Raw genomic sequence first — 18,070 nt, forward strand, 5'->3', positions numbered from 1 at the left:
GAGATAAATTACAGCAGCTTGCCTAAGTTTTCACCCTCGCTGAACTATTCCACATTTTGGAAAGTACTGGTTCCTGAAACTGAAATGGAATTGATCGGGATTTTAATTTCTGAAGAGACAGAAAATATATATATAATAATGCTGAACTGAAAATCTATACAAGTTATTATATCGCAAGATTATTTACAAAATTTAGTGACTGCATAAATAAAATTCATCCCTATTGCAGTAAATTAGAATTTATTTGCTATCAGAAGATGCACAATCAGTTAAATGATAGAATAAAGTCTACCTGTGTGCACTTGAGTAAATAAGTTAATAATAAGGTTTGTTAGAGACCATCCCCAAATACACAGCATTAAAAAAAATAAAACAAATCTGGAGTTTATTAAGATGGGTTGTTTTTTTGCAAAGTTTTAACATCCAGTCTGGCACCACGAAATGGAAAAAAACATGGTCTTTATCTAAAAGAAGCCATCAAACCAAACTCAGTGACCAGGTAAAGAAGGCATTAGCAGAGAAGAAACCAAGCAGGCAAGAGTATTTAAGTATGATGCTACCACCACCACGCTTCACTGAGAAGAGGGTGTTTTCAGGGTGATGGTGCGGTGCTGGGTTTCTGCTGAAAGCAAGAGGAAATTAAATCACATCAGACCAGAGACCCCCCCCCCCCCCACACACACACATATTTGCTTAGCCTCCAACTCTTCACTCTTCCAAGACCCCCAGGCTTCCTCACAGTTTCTGATCTCTCAAGGTTCTCCAGAGTTACCCTTGTAGCAGGGTAACAGTTTGTTCCTATTTTCAATTTGAACTTTAGTGACCAGAACTAGCCTGATCTCAAACAGACTTTAATCCACTGAGTCCATGTGGTTCGTGTTATTTTACACTGGAGATATCACCACTGTGTACACGCAGAACTGAGATCAATCATGCCCTGATGTAAGTGAGGAAGCGGCTAAATGAGTGAAAATCTGTGTCATCACTGCTATAGATTCCTATAGATACGCTCACCCCTGGACAGGCATAAAACCCATAAAGCATGACCACCAATGATCTCTCCACACTCTCCAGACAGAAAGAATTCAGACCACAATGTAACTTTTATCCAGCTCTAGTCTGCAGAGTTTTGGGGCAGTCAGAGTCAGAAGTTGGAACAGAAAATTAAAAAATGTGCCAAGGCCACGGATCTTCTTTTTTTTTTTTTTTTTTTTTCTTCCTGAGTATTTCAGGCATGCTGGATCAATTTTGGAGTGTATCGAATTTTTTCCCCAACAGACGATACCCTGAATGTGGGCTGGTAGTCGATTTCGATCATTTCAACCTGAATGGATGTTTGTCTTTGTCACTCTCTTTAAATAAGAGAAAAGTGTGTTTTCCTGTTTGCGTAGCAACAAGTCACAGATTGGGTAATGTCTGATCCCTGGTCCACAGGTTGTTTTCAGAAATCGTTGAGAAAACGTGTGATGTGCAGCCTTGTATGAAAAACTTGTTGCATGTGTCATTTCTATTCTAATGGTTGGTGAACAAGTCAGACAGAGATGTGGCCTGATGCTCTCTACAGTCATCATCTAGAAACATATTAACACAGTGGCTGAGCCAAAACACAGAATATCATCAGGATAAAAATATCATCTTTTGAATGCAAGTACATAAAACCGTAGAGTGTTTTGCTCTGCATAGACATGAAGTACAAAAAGCAACCTTGACATAAACAACTGTTGATCCAGTTTCATTCATCAACTAGTACTTATTGAAATTGGTGGATGGAGCAAAAACCCAGGAGCTTAAATCCAAATTATATAAGTTTTGGCCAAATAAAATAAAATAGCACAAGGGAATAGTTTATAGTTAATATTACTAAGAAGCGAGCACAGAACTGTTACTGTTATCTGAATACAAATGAACTGCTGGTTCATTTAGACACAAAAACTTGAAGGCCAGGGCTTCACTGTCCCATTCAATAACAGCGTTTTTGTATGTCTTTTGTATGTCTTGTGCTTTTAAACCTGGTTAAACCTGAGAGCAAAGTGCACTCTACACAATCAGTTTTGACCTGCAAAGAAATAATACACAAAGAACAAATGAGACATTAAATTAGTATAGCTTTTAAGAATTTGTTTTCATCCTCCTTTTTTTTATTAGAGTGAAAATTCAAGAACTAGACATCAAGCAATAAGGAAAGCTGCCTGTTTAAATAAAAAAAAAATGTGAGGAAATTGAATATGATATCTGGACATTTCATGTTTAACCACTTTCGATGGAAGTCGCTTACAATTTGTCTCCATAAGTGAATCATGAAAAGTAGAAATCCCAGCATTTAGAGTTGGAGGAATTTTTAATGGCTTGAAATGATGATTTAGTGAGACAGGGGATCTATTAAAAAAAAAAAAACGACTTGGCCACATTTTCCCTATAGAATATTAGACAAGTCGCCAAGTTTCCAACTCCTTTTGACACATAATAATGTGTTTGTCGATCCCGAAAGCAAAAGTGGCATTTTGTCTATTGAGAAAGAACTTGACTGGTTTTACCCAGCTGTGCTGGCAGCACTCTTTCTGGCTCTTAGAAAAACGACAGATACTATTACTCACTTGTAACAAATGTGTACAAAGCTGTGTTAGCAGGCAACGTGCTAACTGTTTTTTTCCCCCCACAAAGCCTTTTTCTGTAAACTACTGTGTTAATGATTTTTACTTCTGGCTCGAGGTACACATGTGAGGACTGAAACAGACTAATGGATGATTTAATTCATTATGCCGACGAGGAAAGGGGTGCATTTTTAGACCTTCAGATGGAAACACAACAGCCTGCCAAATGAGGAAGGTTTCTTGGATACCAAACCACTATCACCTCATAAACTCTGCTTATTAATACAAGACTTTAGCCTCCATGGTTACACGTCTTGGTGGCCTCATGGAACGGTTTCACCCACATTTATACGCTGGAGGCACTGGAGCGCAAGAGAGCTCGTTAGCGGTTGTTGGGTTTAAACGACGATTTCTGAAGAGTGAAAAACTAAAACCGTTCCTGCTTATGTTTGAAGTTTAAAAATACTAAATAGACGGGCATGACCTGACAAAAACGGCTTGCCGTGCCCGAGTTAGCTGTGCTGACCTTCCAGTGACTCCCTGAGCAGAGCATGAACACCAATCCCAGAAAGAAAAACAGGACTTCCAGCTCATTTAATAGACGCATGCAGTGTGGATAATCCAGCCAAAGGAAGAAGAGCAGAGCAGCAGCACAGATCGAGGCCAGAGGAGGGAGCGAGTTCATGTACAGAGACAAACTCCAGCTCCAGAGCAATGTGGTCACGCTGGTTTTCCTCCACATCGTAAAAAGGCCCAAAATGCTCACTTTGAACTGCTTTGTTCTTTCTCTTAAAACCCACATATGCCAGGCTTTATGCTCTTTAGATGCGGCAAGGAGATGGTGCTGTATTTTAAAGAAAATATCCACCCCGATTGACTTAAATAACAAATTTGATCATCAATATCTGCAAGACTTCTGACTTCCCCGTTTTTGGGGTTAAAGATCTTTAGTTTAATTTTCACTACTGTGCACACAATGCTGCTGGACTGCCTGCTGTCAAAACAACATGGCTGCTCACAGCATCGAAATTAAACAAAGCAGCACATCTTGAACGAGTTATACTGTGTATTTTAGTATTTCCTTTAGCTCGATCAACACATACAGAGATGTACATGTCCGTGTTTCTCCCCCAGTTTATAACTCAAATACTCAAAGGTCAAAATGACATTTTTCAAACTTCCCAGTGAAACTGAATGCAGCATTAGTCTTTGCTTTATGTCTACCTTAAGAGAATGATGCAGTGGCACTTTAGTGCTTTAACCTGTCCAGATCTTTTACCACCTCACCTTACTCAAAATGTTCACCCTCAAAAGGCTTTCATGTTAAAACTGCCCAGCTAAGCAGAGTTTCCGCCATAACAGATCCACTACTGCTACGTTGGATTTCTCATTAGTGTGAAGCAAGGCATCAGGAGCTAGCAGTAAAATCTAATTTCTCACATCACCATTAACATTACTGACATCAGCGCAGCACACAACTGCTCACTTCTTCTCCGAAAAAACACAGACCAACAAATCAGCACCGGAAGCACAAAATTTTAATAAACACATTTTATAGATGTTTGAGAAATTTTCCTTTAACTGCCAAAAATCCAGGAGATGAAGAATTTCACATGTACCTTCAAAGTTTACCTTTACATGCATTTCATCAGTAAGAGTCTTCATGCTCTGCTCTTCATCGTGTACACAGCAGGCTGTTTGTCGCTGAAGAAAATCAGTGCTGTGTACACAAACATCCTGCCACCTGAACATGAACGTGAGGCTAATAGAAGAATCGTACATCCAGATCAAAAATGGATAAAAAAAAAAAAAAAAACAGAACCTCTAACAACATGGCTAACACCATCACCACCAAACCTCAAGAAACACTGGGAAAGTCAAGTCAGGAACGAATCTTAAAAAAAAATTTTTTTTAAAAATACAGTGAAGGGAAGCGCTTGTGGTCTGAACGAGTGGAAGAAATCATTTGTGATCCTGCAGCATTGCTGAATTGACAAAAGCAGGTACAAATTTTGGTTTCGGAGGTGGGAGACAGGGGGCTGGCTGAGACAGACAGGAGCCTGTTTAACTCATTTTGCACTATCGAGAGAACACATTATTATTATTTCAACACACAGAACAACGATTTTAAGTGCTAAGTTCTCAGAAATAAAAAAAAAAAAATTTTAAAAATTGAAGGGGAATTTTACCGTATTTGGATTAAGTCCCATTACCATAACTGCAAACATTGGTGTGTAGTTTGTCCGAATGTCCAAAACCTCAGAAATGTAAGCAAAGGCAAAGCCTCAGTGTGATTGATTTTACCACATAAGTTACTTCCTGAAGATTACCGGCATATGTGCCATGCTGCAGTTTTACACTCCATTAGATGAGATGTCTCTTTAGTCCTTCCAGAATTTTTTTTCCCCAATAAATAAAGATTTATAGTGCTTGATTTAACAAGGACTCTAAACCAGATGACAGATTTGTATCTCTTCCTTTTCACTGCACTGATGCATGCAAAGCAGATCTGAATGGTTGGAGTAGAGAAGCATAATTTATTTTATACAATTCAAATGCTATGGCACATTACAAACTCACAAATGCTCCGTGAGCAGGCTATAAAAAGGCTTTTCCACATCGCAGTCGCAGATCTCGGCACACGCGAACGCACGACAGCCGGTCAGTAGTCAGACGCTTTATTAAGGACTTATGAATAATTGTGTGGATGGCCCCTGAGCAGCCGTGTTCTGGATGATTTCTAATGCTTTGCTAACGCTGCTCAAATAGCTCTCAGGGACCTTTGAGAAAACTCTACAGTCTTCTAAATGTAATGTTATTTTAATAATAAACCTGCGATGTGTTGGAAGAGCAAACTGATATTTGGTTGATAGCGGCTCAGGATTGATGGTTTCTGCAGACTGTTTGACAAATGCTCGACAGCTATGAAAACGCATTAAGAACTTTAATGAGACATTCCAGAGTTATTTCACCACATTCCTCTTTGTCTCAATTTCCATCCCAAAAGCCCATAACTCCAGAATATGAGGCTGTGCGTTTTTCTGACCCCACTTGGCTTCTGAATAAGATCCAGGGTTTTACTTTTTTTACTCTAAACTACTGCTGCATATAAACAGGTACCATTAATTATGGCAGCCAACACTAACACTAGTGAAACTGTCACAGGTCTTGAGAACTGATTTGGCACCACAACCTCCTTCTCTGAGCATTATATCATGTAAGGATCCATGAGAAAACAATTCATTCATTACATTCATACTTTTTTTTTTTAACCTATTTAGAATATAACAAATAACTACTCTTTCAAACCACAATGAGCAGAAAAGCATCTCCAAACACATCAGCCCTTAAAGTCTACAACAGCAGAAAACCAGATTCCACTCCTGTCAGACAAAAACAGGAATCTGAGGCTACAGTGGACACATGTTTCCGGAAACTGGACAGATGAAGCTGGGAAAAATCTTGTTACTATAATCAGCTCTGGCTTCAGTGCTTTCTCATTAACAAGGTGCTAACTGCTGGATATTTTTGTTTTCCCTTCCATTCTGTGTAAACTCCAATGACTACAGTGCGTGAACAATAGCAGCGGTTTCACCGACAAAGTCAAACAAGAACACTACTTCCACATTCCAATGTTTGGTGTTTCTCTTAACTGACGTTCCTGACCTGTACCTGCATGATTTCATGACCTGCACTGCTACCACATGATCGGCTGACTGCATGAGCAATGAGCAAATAATCAGATGGAAAGCATGTCATAACTTTTCACAGCACCAAACCTGAAATTCTAACAGTAACTCCAGCGAGGCAGGGATACACAAGCAAACAGCTTTGATGAGCACTTCTAAGAGCTTAAGAGCAGGCTGAAACAAAAGGGAGCGCTCGAACCCAAACATCATGATTGCATTACATCCTGCATGCCCGGAGAAGAGGCCCTCTGAGGGAAAGGCATGGCGGAGACCTTTCTGTTAACTAAACAACTCTTTCCACTGCCTGCTGCACAGCCATCACATTCCCACAATTACTGATCTTATCTTCGTTATGGGGAATATTCCTGACACTGACTGACATGCGAGTACTGAAATAAACACAGCATCCAACTCTGGCTAAGGTGATGCAGCAAAAAAGTCATAGAACTACACTATATCATATATAACTATAAAATTACAGTATTTAAAAAAAAAATCTAATATAATACGATTTTGAAAGGATGATAAACTGCTAAATGATTAAAAAAAAAAAGAACAGCAGCAGCTTGTAATAAGAGGAAAGTATCGACTGATTTTAAGATAAAGAGGATTTCTTTATCTTAATGACAGGATGCTTATTTTTACATGCATTTGCTGACAGATCAAGAATTATTGGCACCTTTGGTTAAAATAGGTGAAAAAATTTTGTAGTGAAAAAGTCTTCTGAGCTTAATCTTACACTGAAAATATGATACATATAAAGTTTTAAGAAAAAGTGTATAAAGTATTGAGGAAAACGTTGTTGACCTCACAAATGCTCCGTGAGCAGGCTATAAAAAGGCTTTTCCACATCGCAGTCGCAGATCTCGGCACACGCGAACGCACCACAGCCAGTCAGTAGTCAGACGCTTTATTAAGGACTTATGAATAGATTATGGAAGATTAAGTGTGTAAGAAAAAAATTTCTCCTAGACAGGACTTTCTGGGACACCCTGTAATGCTTGTTAAGCAGAAACGGGGTATTTGGTGCAGAAGACTTTAATCAGAAATGCTTGATTCTGTAGTCACTAATTTGTTTTGTGTGAATTTGTTGTAAAAACCCATCTTTACCAAGGGTGCCAATATTTCTGAATCTGCTACTGTATACTGTTACACATACTGTATGTGCTTGTACCTCTGCAGGGTGAGGCTCAAGTTGCCTGTGCAGGCTTTGATCTTGTTTTGAGCTTCCAGGTGAGTCATGGTGTCTGTAGCGATGCCGTCGATGGACAGAACGACATCTCCAACGCTGATCCTCGCCATGGCCGCTTTTCCTCCATCCGTCAGCTGTGGAAGAGAAAGAAACACACACACAGATGAGAGATGAACAGCGACGTCGCTGCAGTGCTCCCTACTGCTCGCTGAAAGGTCATGTGAGCTTGGTCGTGCCTCCTGGCTTCAGGAAGAATCAGGCAGTCATTTGTCTAAGCTGTACAAGCACATGGCTTTCAATAGACGGCACTTGTGTTTTTTTTTACCCTTCCATCAGTCATCGGTTAGCTTAAAAATAGCTCAGAATAACACCACAGGAGTCGTTTCCATGTGGACACCACAAGAGCGGTCTCTTTGAGCTAAGAACAAAAAGTATGTAATAGAAAGTTAATAATTACATGGTAGGAAGCAAAAACACCTTCAACTCATGCCTGAAAATTTTTTATTTTTTTTCCTTTAACCAACAACTCCATACACCACCCCGATTAACCAAGTCCACCTTGCCTACAGCGCTGTGAGATGCTCATGTGAGATGAAATATTACTCTGCAGAGGAGAAGAATTACAGCTGGAATTTATTAGGGTGTAAATTTTATGGTGCATCTCACCGCTCAGAGCTTTAGCAAGCGTTATGTTATCAGTTAAGACCCGACACCCAATTATTACTCCACTGGAGAAGACAATCCGGAGCCTTGGTAGCTTTGGACCATATGCTTTGACGAAAGGACAAGGCAAACCTAAACCGCAGTCATTTAGAGTATAGTATATAATATATAGTATAGTGTATAGTATAACATTATATAGAATTATACATTAATAGTGGTAGTAATTGGTGTGCAGGAACAGTACACATGCTCCACAGACTTTTTAATTTTATTTTGTTCATTTATTTTGTTTTTTCAACAGAGCAGCCTAATATCTTCTATCTACAATGTCCTCATACTTTTCTACCTGTGGACAGGGAGTTTTGTGATTAAAGTTGTCCAAGAACGGTCTCGTTTCACAGCAAGAGCCTGTTTGTTTGACAGTTCAGATGACCAACCACTGACTTTTCCCCACAGCATACACAGCAGTGCATCATGCTACCAACTGCTTCAAAAAACAAACAAAAACCCTCCAGAATTCTTTCTGCCTCTGGTGTCATAGACTCTTTTATTACAAGGACTAAATCTTGCTACAAGAAAGTACATGGATTTTCTGTGCAAAATCTGTACACAGAAGTTCATATGGGCAAAGTGAAGTCTTAGCCAGAAGATTCATCCCAGCACGGGTCATGGTAGCTTACTATTTAAATAGTCACCTTGCAAACTATAATCAGTCGTTCTCCAAAACAAAATAAGTACAGTTATATAATCTACCCCAACCTCTCAGCTCGCCACTGACTATTTTGTAATCTGTCAAAGCAAAGCTCTGTCACATAACACACTCTTATCAAGCTATTGCTATGATGAGAGCTTCCACTACTTTGGACCTGAAGGATTGTCCCGATGCAGCCGCATTGTTTGGCTAATGGTTAACTCCAAAATCTTCAATGCTTAACTTGAAGAGAATGTGTTTACAGAACACAAACGTTTTCTGTATTTGCAATGAAATGAAATAGGTCTTGCTTTCAAAACTAAGCCCACTAGAAAAACATGGAAAATATTTCCACTCCATGGTGGGGCGAATAATCAATAATCTCGTTTGGTAGGACATTTTATTTGACTTTTGTTTGCCGACTGCTTGAGAACAGACTATACATTGTAGGTTGCTTGGCCCACATTACCAGGGGGAAAAAAAAGGAAAAAAAAAAAAAAAGTTATGACCTGCTTGTGGAAGGGAGAGGGCTTTTGAGACTTGTCTGAACAGCAGCACTGTTGCAAGTAATTATTTCAAAGAATGGCACTTCAATTATTTGTATACTCTGGATCGTAGCCATGGAGGGTTGGTGGCTGGGACGGTGGCGAGAAGCATTTTCCAGAGGGATGTCTTCCTTGTAATCCATTATCTTAATCCAGTGGGTTAAATAAAGCATATTTAACCCACTGGAATAAAACAAACCTGTATTTTGGGATTCTATGCCAAGCTTAAAAAGGAAAAATACTGCATGCTCTTTTCTTCCATGTGTTGCAGTGAAGTCCAAGTGTTATGCAAAGAAACAAATATTGTGAAAAGTTTTGTGTTTTGCAACGTAAGAATTCAAATTCCTAGGAATAGAAATAAACAATGCGGCTGTTATGTGATGTCTATATCTGCCCTCGGTATGGCATGTTCTGGGAATGACAGCGGCTCTAGTGCCCTTGCGTCATCCTTCTGTTATGGACAGCCTGACTGCACGGCTCTGGATTGATCAGTATGCACTTCCTACACTTCTTCCATGAAACACAGGTCTCAGATCAGCATTGTGGAGTCTAGGTGCTAGACTGGATCCTGTAGATGTGCCTGAACAGGAAGAGCTCTATGGAATCCATGGCACCAGGTCGACACAACCCCAGGTGTTCCCTTGAGGCATTACGCAAGCATCCTCAGAGCTTATAAATCAATCGCTGTTCCTGTTTGTTCATCACCCGTACAGCAGCTCTCCTCTCCTTCTTCTCACGTTCTGTGCTCACGTTCTAGCTATAAACTGAACATGGATACAGATGAGGCAAGCTGGAAAGATCAACCAAACAAGTGAGGGTATGAAAGTTCTTAAGATGAACATTAAAATAAATGTCAGTCTTTTTTTTAAAATCACTTAATCCAAATGCAAAAAAAACACAGGCTGTATGGCGACGGTGTAACTATTTATTTTTAAGCCACACGGCACTCTGACAAAGTGGATTAAAATGAACACGAATATTAATGGGATGTTGGAAGCTTCTAACTGCTAAGCAGCAGAATACAGCAGAGCGAAAGAGAATAAAGGAAGAACTAGAGGATAAGCTCCACTACAATGACCCCTTTTCAACTCCGGAGAATAAAAAGCAAGTGAAAAAGGAAGTAGACTAGAGAGAGAGTTATTGTTCCAGGGCTTCTGCAAAAAAGCTTCCACTTTTTGTTTTCATTATCATGTGGATTTTAAGGATCCAATTACTTTCAGGCAGCTAACACACAAATTCACACACACAATGTGGTTATCAGAGCTGAACTCATTGAGTGACATAACTGTGGTCTGCCTAGTGGGCTTAATTGGGCACTAAAAAAAAGAGAGCAGGAGGCGGAGCTGAAGTTGCTGATAAACGTAGCCACCCTGAGTCTTAGTGGTGCCAGTGGACAGCTTTATTTATAGCACGTGGTTATCAGGCTCCATGCTCACGCCAGGAACGCATTACGGTTTGCTCTGCAAGACTCGGGTCAATGACAGGGTCAATAGGAAGAGGTTAAAGTTCAGGGGAAGGCACTCAGCAGGAAGAGCAGCTCCAGTTTGTGAAATATGCCTCACCGTCCATTTTCGACATTTCTCCCTAGACGCCTCTGAGTCAGTCGGATGCTTTCAACAAGCTACAGTTTCTTGAATACTAATCTTCACAAGAAAAAAGCTGTGTGACGCTGCAGTTGCTCACTAGACTTTTGCCCAGAAGCCATGAGTCACAAGTTTAACTATGACAACATGACTACAAGGGTGGAGCAGGTGCGAACAACCCCCAGAGACCCTACGGCAAAAAGGTCTATTCACAAGGTCAGGGGAAATAGTTGAACCCTCTCACAGATGGAAAAAACACACATGCACACACATGCATATGGCCAGTCACGATTCCCAGGAGTCTTGTTTTTATACATACTATAAACCTCAGCCTTGCCTCGCATAATACAAACCTTCATACGTACATAATTAAACAGCACGTCTTCCCTTACACAACTATTACATAATTTTACTGATCCCAAACCCCTTTAATTAGCCCTTTAGCTGGACGGAAGAAGATATTTTGAGTGAGGGGTCATATAAACCGTATTAAATTTCCAAGCAATCAAATTTTCCATTTTAAGGATCGGGAACAGTGTCTTCTCCTGGTTCCTTTTGTGTGCAAATGTTTTAATGGCACTGTGATCCACTTCAAATGAAAGCAAGGAGACAAACATTGGTTGTGTAACTTGGTATAAAAGCGACCAAACACTTCTTGTTACATGTGTTTGGCAGCTGGAAATGGCAGAATGGATGAGATACTTCCCCCTTTTTTCCACTCCGTAGACATTGACCGCAGTGCATAAACCGTGCCGGTGGAGAGGCGTGCCCTGGCGTGTTACTTTTGTGCAGTGCAGTAAATGTTAATGGACGGTTGTTCCACTCGCAGAGCACCCCAGTTTTTCTCCTTTTATAGTTGTCTGAGAATGTTTCGTGCCACATCACCCACACCTCTAATCACGAAACAAGACTGCATCACGCGCCACTTCTCTCTGTACTGAGAGCGAACACTGAGCACACTGTAACGAATGCTTATCATCCATCAGGACAACCGGGACCTAAACAAACTGAGCTTATCTGTGTCACAGATCAGAACTTGTCCTCTTAAAACACGAGACTCTGCACTTTTTCCTCTCTCAAAGCGCTCTCCATTACAATGTACATACACCAACACTGCGGATCTGATTAAATAATATCATTCCACCGTAGGGACTGTGGGAAAACCTTATAATTCTTCTGCACTTCCTTTATAACTTTTCTCCCACCATATAAGACTACAGTGAAAAATTGCAACCCGCACTGGAACAAGTGTAATTACACAAATAAAAAATGATGGTGTACCAATTAAGGACTCTTTTTCACCCAGCCCAAATCAGAGTCAAACTCACTTTTAAATCCATGTTCTATTTGGTTTCACCACAATTTATGGTACCATGCTCTATTTGGTTTCCTTCGCCATAATTTAAGGCAAAAAAAGCACAAAACTCTAGTCACTCTGCTCCTGGACCATGGAGTGTTTGAGATCTTTTGTACACTTTTCTAGCCACAGGTTTCAGAATCTTGAAAGTTGCAATTCCTTCCTTTTAAACACAATGTAAACAGGCCAGGATAGAGTCATTCTGATGCATAATCACGGATATGGTGATGGGCTACAGGAAAAGGTCTGTTGTCATCTGTAAATGTCTTTTTGGTCCATCAGTGAGAGGTTCTGAGTTCAAATCCCAACAATGCCATAGTTTTTCTAGTGAACCGTGAGCACTGATGAGCTCCTGTATAAGGAAAATGGTGGATATCACTTTTCTCTGCACTGTGACACAAAATGAACAGCAATTTAAAAAGGTGCAGTTAAATGGCTTCACTAGCACGTGTTATTCTTCACCTTCCCTGGTTGGTAGCTGTTTGTATGAAAGGACAGAGATGGCTGGTTGGTCATGATTGACAGGTGACCAAAAAGCCTTCTGCATGTGCAATAAAAAAAAAGAACCAAATTGAGCTTGGCTTGCAGGACTAATTAATTGGTCACTTCCAGCAGTTGGGTCAAATCAGAGCTAATTCGTGATCTGTAATCACACTGCATTAGGGTTGGCTTGGAGGTAGCCCAAGACCACCTCGTCCAAGCAGTCTCAGACCTCTGAGAGCTGTTTTGGTCCGTACCAAAGGGCTTATGTCAAACAAACTAACACAGTCTCTTGCGTATGTGCAGCCACCCTCAAAAAAAAAAGATGTTATCTGGCATAATTGACACTTAAATGAACTTAACAGGTCTCTGTTCAAACATGGACATCAGTTATTTCCTCATGTTGCTTTTCGAATTCACCGCTAAACACACACACACACACACACATTTTGTATTAACAAAGCTCACTGATAAACTCAGCTCAGCATCATGGACAAGTGTGGAGGGATAAGTGTATAGTTTAAAATGGAACCGAACCATGTTCAAGCCACTTAAATGCACGTTGCTAAAGCATGTAGGAATGATGTTCAAGCAAAACGGGCACTTCCTGTACAATTCAGCTGTCACATGTACAGCGTAACCACTATCCATCATGTGCACGCAGATGTCAGATCTTCCAAAGCGCACCTATAAATCCAGAAAATGAGAAGTCTTGAGATCTTGACAGGTATGATTTAAAGGAGGGTGTGTGGGACTGTTTTGGAATCCCACTTCCCTCCTTTACCACATACGATACTGTCTAATCAACTTAACTGCTGTCTAACATAAACAAGATTGTAATTTAAACCACCATGGTTTATTATTCCAAATTTCCTCTACATTGGATCTCAGCCTCACCTCACACCTAATCCCTAGTGCAATTAATTATTGTCTGCTTCTGTAAAGTTCAATAACTGGCAGTATTGGTGAGTGTTCCAAGCTTTGATGGGTTAACCACAATTTCTGTTGAATCTGACTAAATGAATGAGAAAAATACAGGGGAAAAATGGTAAAATGATGGCAATATGTCTGGGTCAAAGCTTCCTTTTCTAAAACCACAAGAAAGACGAAGCTCAGAATGGCTGAAATATGACAACTGTTATAGCAACTTAGTTTTGTCACACAATTTAGCTTGGACATCCTGAAGGGATTAACAGCAGAATAGGAATGAGCTCGACTGCACAAGCGGGGTAGAAGAGGCTGAGGTTTTCCCATGAGGCACTTCACATGATGTGTGGGTCACAAATGTGATTCTCTGTCAGCAGCTGATTTCTGGAATTGCATTTTTATAATGTCTAGGCACAGAAGACGATTGTGAAAGTCCTCTGGCGTGAGTGTCAAAGAGACTCGCGAGCTCCTTATATGGAGCGAAGCGAGCGTCCTAAGCCAGTTGTCTCCCTGAGAGAGACATTGTGTCATCCTGGACCATGTAAGAATGCTGAAGCACAGAGAATGGTGCTGATATACTCATCATCAGATCTCTCTCAAAAGAAAAAGGTTACATCACATCAAGGAGGTCTGCCAGATGGCACAAGATTTTACGCCTGCTGTGGGACGTGTGACGGGGAGAAAATTGGAATTTATCTATATCTTATTTAAGCAGTTGTCTCTTTTTCTAAAATAAGATGAAGAAACCAGAAAAACGCAGACAAAAAAAAAAACACAGTAAGAGCATATTTTGGTTCACATGAACCAGCTGTGATCCAGCTGCAACAGTGTAAAAAAGGCAGCACACTGAGTGTTGTTTTTGTGAACAGAAACACCTTTAGTAAGAAGATGACATTCAAAAGCCCAAGCATTTCTCCATGCTGGTCCTTTGGCATTTCTTCTATGCATCTTCCTGCCTGTGATCGTTTCAGTTAAACCGGTGAAGTAAACGTACACGGCGGCCCAGGGAAACTTTAAAGAAGAGAAAGTCCACTTCCATGGCAACGCAAACAAAACAGAGCATTCCACGGTCTGAAGAAAGCCAGCTCTAAAAGCACAGCCTGGTGGAGGCAAACCAGTCACTGCCCTCAGAGGCGCTGAGGTCAAACAACCACCTGATCACCATGTGGTACTGTGATGAAGCAAAACCACTAAACACTACTGCAACTGATTGGGTGTGCATACATAGGATGCTGTAATGAAAATCATATGTGTGTGTGTGTGTGTGTGTGTGTGTCTGTTCACTTGTGTGCATCTCTGAGTCATTCCTTCAACGTGCTACTTTGCAACAGATGTCAGTTACTCCAAGATCGGATACGCTTGTGGAAAACTAGCCGTTTTCCGTTGTCAACAGGACGCATGCACGCTCGGGTTAATGAGCGAGACTGGAATGTGAATACCTATTGCGAGAAGGACATTTCTAAAATTCCTTCCAGGAAGGCGAAATAAAAAACCATCTTCCCCTCTTTATTCTCTCATTAGCTTCCTAATTAGTGCTTTTACAGGGGTACATGGCTAGGCAAAGGGCTTTTTTATAAACACCTGGAGTTCCTTGTATTTTGATACGAAGCCAAAGCCAAAAAATCTAAATAGTGAATAAATAAGTAAGGAATAAAATCATGACATTTTGCTATATTTACAGTTATCACCAAAATAAAGTGTATTTATTATTTAGTATTTATTATTTCTCTTACACAATTTCATTTTATTTTATAAAGAATGACACATCATACTTGCAGTTACATTTGCAGTTGTGAAAACTGATTAGCTCTTGTTATCACTTACATTATAGCAGCTATGAACATGCTTACAAACCAGAAATCACAAACTCTCCTATACTGAAGACTTTCCCAAGAGGGAAACCATACCCACTTACACTGGAGACTCCTTCCAAAAAAGTAAACTCCTATTGTAGATCCCGTGCACTATAGAAATGATAACATAACACAAAAACCTGTGATGTGAATCACAACCGAAACAACTGCTAAAGTTGCTGTCATAGAAAATCAATCAACATTTTCTAAGAAACCGGTGCTGACGATTGGAAAGCGTTTATCCTTGATCGATTCTTACAGCACTGATGTAAGGACGTAGACGTTTGTTCTCAGTTCGCTCTAAACATCTGTTCTTGACCCAGTTGACAAATGAACTCCAGAGGTCTTCTATATACGCTGAATTTCCGTTGTTGACATTTCGCCATCCGACCCGCCATTCTGGCCTTTTTACATAGTGCTGTTTGTCAAACAAACCAAAAAATAGTCAACATGGTAAATGGAGTGTATCAAAAAAAAAGAATAGAGAGGCACCAAGGAGTGATAGATAGACTTTTACTTGGCACTCTTACCACACTGCCGATCCAAACCAGATGAACACTGTGCTGAAATGTTTCCCTGTGAAGGAGCTGCATTGGAGTTCAGGGGAGATGAACTTTATCTAGGCCAAAATAAAAAGAAGCACTGCTCTACCTCAAGCTGCCATTTTATTACCTGCACCTGCCTTGTACAATTTTATCACCAACCATATACGTGTGTTTTGTTACGAACTGACGCCCGCCCAAAAACCTGGCAACACATAAAAACACACTCAAACAAACAGAAACCAGTGAACTGATTAACTTTGGTATACTTTTCTGACCACAAGATTCAGAATCCTGCAGGTTGCTCTCTGGTTTCCACGTATGCACACGTCTGTGTGGTGGTGTACAGCGAGAAAACTAGCTTTTAAACACATAGCTGAGATGTTCACAATGTCAAGTCTTTGAAATTTCTCACATTGTGCTGAGTAATCAAGACGAGCTACAGGAAAGATATCTCGTCTGTCTCATCGGTCAAACTGACGCGTACTGTAAAAACGGGTGTCAGGTCTTCAGTTTACACCGAAAAGTTTTCTTTGGAAATAAAACTGACATTCCCTTAAGGTGTGAATATGTTCCTAAGTGTGCTCATATGTAAAACAGTGAAGAGGTTATGAAAAATGTGGCTCTGGGATTTAGAATTTAGAGTCCCACTACTATAGTTCATAAATGGCTGTCTAATATCCACACACACACACACACACACTCGAACACAAAACCCTTTAAGTCAGGCATCTAATCAACACGGACAATTTTACTGTCAACCTGACTGCACTGCCAGTCGTAATAAATCAGCACTTTGTGCACGCGGCTCTCTGAAGTGCGCACGGCCCGAGTCTTATCACCGGAACGGCACCGATCACGGCCTCGTGAAGAAACGCAGGTATGAATCTTTCTGCACTTCTTGAATAAACAGACCGCATGAACCAAGTTCTCCTGAGAGCATGAACATCTGAGAGCTATTTGAGCGATTCTCTCATGGTCTATTCATTATCAGCTATGGCGTTTCCATGAACTTCAGCTGGATGTGGGCCTTGATAATCAGTGTAGCTTTTTTGGTATTTCTTAAACTGAATACTGAAAACCATTTCAAAAAAATTAAATGCATTTTTTTTTTGTACAAAAATCAAACTCATCACAGATCCTACGCCAGCGGAACGTCAAAGTGTTTTAAGCAATCCTTATTTTTCTCCCCAATTCTACTTCGTTTGGATGCGACCGAAATAATTTTCCATAACAGTTTTGTGGAAAGTCGAACCTTCCAATTTCATCTCGAAATACATCTTTCATGTTTGCCACAGGACTACGGTTAAATGGATGCAGGCTGTGCCATCTGAGTAAGTAGAAAGCACTTAATATGCCCATGTCCTTGGGAAAATTCACCTCATTTCTATAAATAATTTTGACAGGGCATAATGTAGACGTTTATAGTTGCATTAGACTCTTAAACAGTTCTTCAGACTGCAGGAGCTGCCATACAATCCAGCAGTAATTTCGAGTAGCCGAGTCTAATGCAGAGTTGGAAATAGCTGGTGCGGTTTCTCCACATGTCGGTCTAATAATCAACCCCAAAAGTATTTTGCCCTCAAAAAGGCAGTTAGGGAACTGTCTCGAAAACATCTGTGCACTTTAATGCCAAAGCCACAGCACCCTTTGGCAACATGCTCGGAGATGTGCCTGATCTTTTCTGCACCGAGTTTTCTGGGCTTTGGACTTCTCCATAAGGCTCGGAAGCGCTGCTGCAGACGTCATGACCCAACACCCCAAAACGTACACACATACACCCTCATACATAATGGCTATAGAGTCCCCAGTTAACCTACTTCAATGATATTAACCAGATTCAGATTTCTCAGCTTTATGTTAGGAATAAACCACTTAGGATTGTGCTGTTTTAGGAAAATAATCAACAGTTGGATGGTGTGTAGCGGCCCAACCGACAGCAGTATTTAACGACTAC

General features: G+C 40.4%; 1 protein-coding gene across 3 annotated transcripts in view; it reads right to left on the bottom strand.

The window, feature by feature from the left end:
- pdlim5b (PDZ and LIM domain 5b) overlaps positions 1-18,070 on the bottom strand; it is a 56,317-nt gene that overhangs the window by 26,786 nt on the left and 11,461 nt on the right. For all 3 annotated transcript variants that reach the window (XM_058411306.1, XM_058411308.1, XM_058411307.1), the window contains exon 3: positions 7,455-7,606. In XM_058411306.1, the coding sequence (XP_058267289.1) occupies positions 7,455-7,606 (152 nt within the window). The remainder of the gene's footprint in view (positions 1-7,454; positions 7,607-18,070) is intronic.

The sequence above is a fragment of the Hemibagrus wyckioides genome, linkage group LG16 (assembly GCF_019097595.1).
Source record: "Hemibagrus wyckioides isolate EC202008001 linkage group LG16, SWU_Hwy_1.0, whole genome shotgun sequence".
Taxonomy (NCBI): Eukaryota; Metazoa; Chordata; class Actinopteri; order Siluriformes; family Bagridae; genus Hemibagrus; species Hemibagrus wyckioides.